Source organism: Limulus polyphemus, unplaced genomic scaffold (assembly GCF_000517525.1).
Source record: "Limulus polyphemus unplaced genomic scaffold, Limulus_polyphemus-2.1.2 Scaffold11082, whole genome shotgun sequence".
Lineage (NCBI taxonomy): Eukaryota > Metazoa > Arthropoda > Merostomata > Xiphosura > Limulidae > Limulus > Limulus polyphemus.
The window spans coordinates 11,951-17,150 of record NW_013676692.1 but is presented as its reverse complement, the minus strand read 5'-3'; the positions used below and the strand labels follow the sequence as shown (position 1 = coordinate 17,150).

Here is a 5,200-nt window from a genome sequence, read left to right as displayed (position 1 = left end):
GTGTTACGGTGACGTTCTATAACTTTCCCCAAGTGCTCGGTGTTTACTATTTTATACTTCTTTACTGTAGTTGTTTACTTTCATTATCCTTATTTCAACATAATCTGTGTATTGTAAAACTGTTCTAGAACGTCTTGTTTATAGCCCACTAATTATGAGCTCTACGTATACAGCCAGCAGAGAGGCAGCATTCACTTTCGCCATCTCAGCAGCTGGGCTGGTTCACGTGATTTCAAGATCCTGCCGTGATGGCAAGCTCTCGAGCTGTGGCTGCGGCCGAGCTCTTAGGCCTAAGACGCTTCGCCGCGACTGGATTTGGGGAGGCTGCGGTGACAATATAGAGTACGGTTATCGTTTTACTGAAGGATTTGTTGACGTTCGAGAGAGAGAAAACAAATACACGATCGGATCCACTGAGCAAGGAAGAAAACTGATGAATCTACACAATAACGAAGCTGGAAGAAGGGTAAGTTAAGTACGATACTATCAGACATATTGTAGGCAATACATGTATAATTATACCGAATAACGTAGACGATATTAAAACCTAACTTTACAGTTTTCACTTACGTAATCTGCATTTCATTGATAAAAAAAATATAATTAATTATCCAAGTTTAGTCTTCATTCTAAAAATAATAAAAGTTATTGAGTTATTATTTATGTGATTCGTTATACACTGTCTTGTTTAATGGTTTGAATTGAAGAATGAAAAACTTAAAACAGGTTGTGTAGAAACATGTGGCGGAGTGTGTTTTTATGAAGAATTATTGCTAGCTTTATTAATACGCAACTAGCACTTCTGATTTAAAATATTGTGCTCATGGAACTGAAAAAAAAATGAAGGATTTGTGGACTTACAACGTTAGAATCCGGGTTTCGATACCCGTGGTGGGCAGAGCACAGATAGCTCATTTTATAGCTTTGTGTTTAATTACAAAGAAACAAACTTTTGTTTCTGCTGTTCATTCGTCTTATTTTGTCTAATTCCATATGAACGAACGATTAACTTGAAGACTTTTTATACTACATATATATTTATTATCTGCTATTCTCTACGCCAGTTGCAACGAGACAAATGTTATAAAACAGTTTTATTTCTAACAGAATGATTATGTGCGTGTTCCGGGAAAAAATGAGACGTTTTGTCATGTTTATGTTATCAATCAAAATAATGATGCGAACCTATCATTGAGACTCGTCCAATTTAACAGATCAGCGGAGCATGTTCTGGAGGGCACGAAATATAAACTGTTCTTATCATGCACTTAATTAACCGACAGTTATCATTAGCCGATTTGAACGTGGCTCGAGACAGAAGCTTTGTCAGTTATCATTAGCCGATTTCAACGTGGCTCGAGACAGAAGCTTTGTCAGTTATCATTGGCCGATTTCAACGTGGACGTCTGTTAATGGAAACTTGAGCAGTGTCGTTACTCTAAAAATAATTTATAGACAGACATGAATTAAGAACCTTCTTTTGAGATGCTCCGACCACAGATAACCTGTAGACAGTTCAGCTATGATTGTCCATTATCATTTGTTATGCACACTTCACCATAACTAATCTTGTCTATCTCACTATTCTTCACGTTGAACGGACTTCACTCTAGTTAACCCTGTCTGTCTGTGTATTCTTTATGTTGAACAGACTTCACTCTAGTTAAACCTGTCTGTCTGTGTATTCTTTATGTTGTAAAGACTTCACTGTAATTAACCCTGTCTGTCTGTGTATTCTTTATGTTGTAAAGACTTCACTGTAATTAACCCTGTCTGTCTGTGTAGTCTGTATAACATAAAGATATTCACTGTAGTTAACCCTGTCTGTCTGTGTATTCTTTATGTTATACAGACTTCACTGTAGTTAACCCTGTCTGTCTGTGTGTTCTCTATGTTATACAGACTTCACTGTAGTTAACCCTATATGTCTGTGTATTCTCTATGTTATACAGACTTCACTGTAGTTAACCCTGTCTGTCTGTGTATCCTTTATCTTATACAGACTTCACTGTAGTTAACCCTGTCTGTCTGTGTATTCTTTATGTTATACAGACTTCACTATAGTTAAACCAGTTTGTCTGTGTATTCTTTATGTTATACAGACTTCACTATAGTTAACCGTGTCTGTCTGTATTTTCTTTATGTTATACAGACTTCACTGTAGTTAACCGTGTCTGTGTATTCTTTAGGTTTTACAGACAAGACTGTCATTGTTTTTTAGTTTACTAGACCAGAAAAATAGTTTTTCGTTGCTTCTTAGAACAATTTGAGACGTTTCTGTTTGAAACCATCGCCATCAGATTCGTTTTAGTTTTGTTGTTTCCGTATTTAAGTTGCACAGTAAACCTCTCTTTTGTTCCTAGGTTGATCTATCAACTTCTAGAAAATAGCTCATTCTTACTATGCAGGTCTATAATTATTGTTCTTTATTTTATGATTACCAAGTACAATGAAGTTATACATCATGGAGCATCTGGAATTAACACGCTGGAAATCTTCATGTTGTAACTAAAACCGTCTCGATGTTTTGAACTAATTAAGACCATTAAAAGTATTCAGAAACCGAACATTTATCACTTCGTTTATTGCAGTTTCGTTGTTTGTTTTGGATATTTCGTGAAACAGATGAATGTACAGAGATGTGACTAGCCTTCAGAATACTTTAACCTGCTCTGCCTTGGAATGTCGTACAACATCTGAATTATAAATATTGCAAGGTAATTTGCCAAACGTATAAATAGAATACAAATCGTGAAGGATGTTTTGTTTTGGGATGTACATTTGAGGTACCAAGAATCACAGAACAAATGCTGAAGTATCGCCCACGTGATTATTTCTCCATTGGAACGATATGAAATTTTTATTTATTTCAAATACTAACTAAACACAGAATAAGATAGAGCAACACAATAGTTTAAAGTGTCATCATGGAGTTCCAGAACAAATAAATAATGTAGTTTAAAGTGCCGTCATGGAGTTAGGGAACAAACTAAAAAATGTAGTTTAAAGTACCATCATGGAGTTACAGAACAAACTAAAAATGTAGCTTAAATTGCCGTCACTGAGTTACAGAACAAACTAAAAAAATGTAGTTTAAATTGGCGTCATGGAGTTACAGAACAAACTAAAAAATGTAGTTTAAAGTGCCGTCACTGAGTTACAGAACAAACTAAATAATGTAGTTTCAAGTACCATCATGGAGTTACAGAACAAAGTAAACAATATAGTTTAAAGTGTCATCATGGAGTTACAGAACAAACTAAAAATGTAGTTTAAATTGGCGTCATGGAGTTACGGAACAAACTAAATAATGTAGTTTAAAGTGCCAAAATGGAATTACAGAACAAACTAAATAATATAGTTTAAAGTGTCATCATGGAGTTACAGAACAAACTAAATAATATAGTTTAAAGTGTCATCATGGAGTTACAGAACAAACTAAATAATATAGTTTAAAGTGTCATCATGGAGTTTCAGAACAAACTAAATAATATAGTTTAAAGTGTCATCATGACGTTACAGAACAAACTAAATAATATAGTTTAAAGTGCCGTCATGGAGTTACAGAACAAACTAAATAATATAGTTTAAAGTGTCATCATGGAGTTTCAGAACAAACTAAATAATATAGTTTAAAGTGTCATCATGGAGTTTCAGAACAAACTAAATAACATAGTTTAAAGTGTCATCGTGGAGTTACAGAACAAACTAAATAATATAGTTTAAAGTGTCATCGTGGAGTTACAGAACAAACTAAATAATATAGTTTAAAGTGCCAAAATGGAATTACAGAACAAACTAAATAATATAGTTTAAAGTGTCATCATGGAGCTACAGAACAAACTAAAAATGTAGTTTAAAGTGTCATCATGGAGCTACAGAACAAACTAAATAATATAGTTTAAAGTGTCATCGTATAGTTTAAAGTGTCATCATGGAGTTACAGAACAAACTAAATAATATAGTTTAAAGTGCCAAAATGGAGTTACAGAACAAACTAAATAATATAGTTTAAAGTGTCATCATGGAGTTACAGAACAAACTAAATAATGTAGTTTAAAGTGTCATCATGGAGTTACAGAACAAACTAAATAATATAGTTTAAAGTGTCATCGTGGAGTTACAGAACAAACTAAATAATATAGTTTAAAGTGTCATCGTGGAGTTACAGAACAAACTAAATAATATAGTTTAATACATATATAGTGGAATTCACAAGAAGTAAAATGTGAAATAAAAAGATAAACGTTCTTTAGTAGCAATTACTGTTTAGATACATAGCCCTACTTTTCTGGTGTTTTAGAAGCACGCACCGTTCTTTTTTTTACACCACTAAAGCACCAGGACACCTGACTGCGTTGTGTAAGAAAAGCAAAAACAAAAAGTTGTCGTATCGCGATAAATAATTGCACTAATGCGTGTCATTTTCTTTGTTATTCAACCAATCAAGAAACTGTGCCAATTTCTTAGTCTTTCACAAAAAAACTAGACTGGAGATTAGTAGCTGGTAACGAGGTTTCGTGCATATTGTAAATGAGTGTGATAAAGTTACCTGGCTACGTTAAGAGAATACTAACGTTCGGGATTCCTATTTAATCTCTCTTAGCCTAAGAGTAACCGAGAATCTTTTAGGCGTCACTGAGCAGGTATCTGATTGGTTAAGAGATTGAAACTGAGCAAATTGATTGGTTGAGAGATAGCACACTCGTTACGAACCGTTACAAAAACTAGTTCGGTTCAACATGAGAAAGTTATGATCTGAGGTTGTCATGACCGATATCCATAAACTTGGAGATCTTATCTGAGGCATAAAGAACACGTACAATTGGATAGTTCTGTTCTAATATTAGCCTTAATTGCAAATACACATACTTTACGATGTTTAATATAATGGATAATAAGTAGTTTTAGTGAGGTGAAAAACAGTCGTAATAAATTATATTCATCAAATGAATGCAATATAAAGGCGAAAAGATGGATCCAAAGACCTGGGGTTCGATTATCCCTAGACGCTCCACGTTTAACCTCTTGGTTAAAAGATGGATCCAAAGACCTCTTGGATACGGTGGGGTTCGATTATCCCTAGACGCTCCACGTTTAACCTCTTGGTTAAAAGATGGATCCAAAGACCTCTTGGATACGGTGGGGTTCGATTATCCCTAGACGCTCCACGTCTAACGTCTTGGTTAGAAGATGGATC

The 5,200-nt window shown here is 34.4% G+C and overlaps 1 protein-coding gene across 1 annotated transcript in view; it reads left to right on the top strand.

The window, feature by feature from the left end:
- Positions 1 to 41: 41 nt before the first annotated feature.
- The window catches only part of LOC106476638 (protein Wnt-5b-like), a 7,790-nt gene continuing 2,631 nt past the window's right edge, over positions 42 to 5,200 (top strand). Inside the window, exon 1 of the mRNA XM_013937282.2 lies at positions 42 to 466. Coding sequence (XP_013792736.1) covers positions 155 to 466 — 312 coding nt within the window. The 5' untranslated portion in view covers positions 42 to 154. The remainder of the gene's footprint in view (positions 467 to 5,200) is intronic.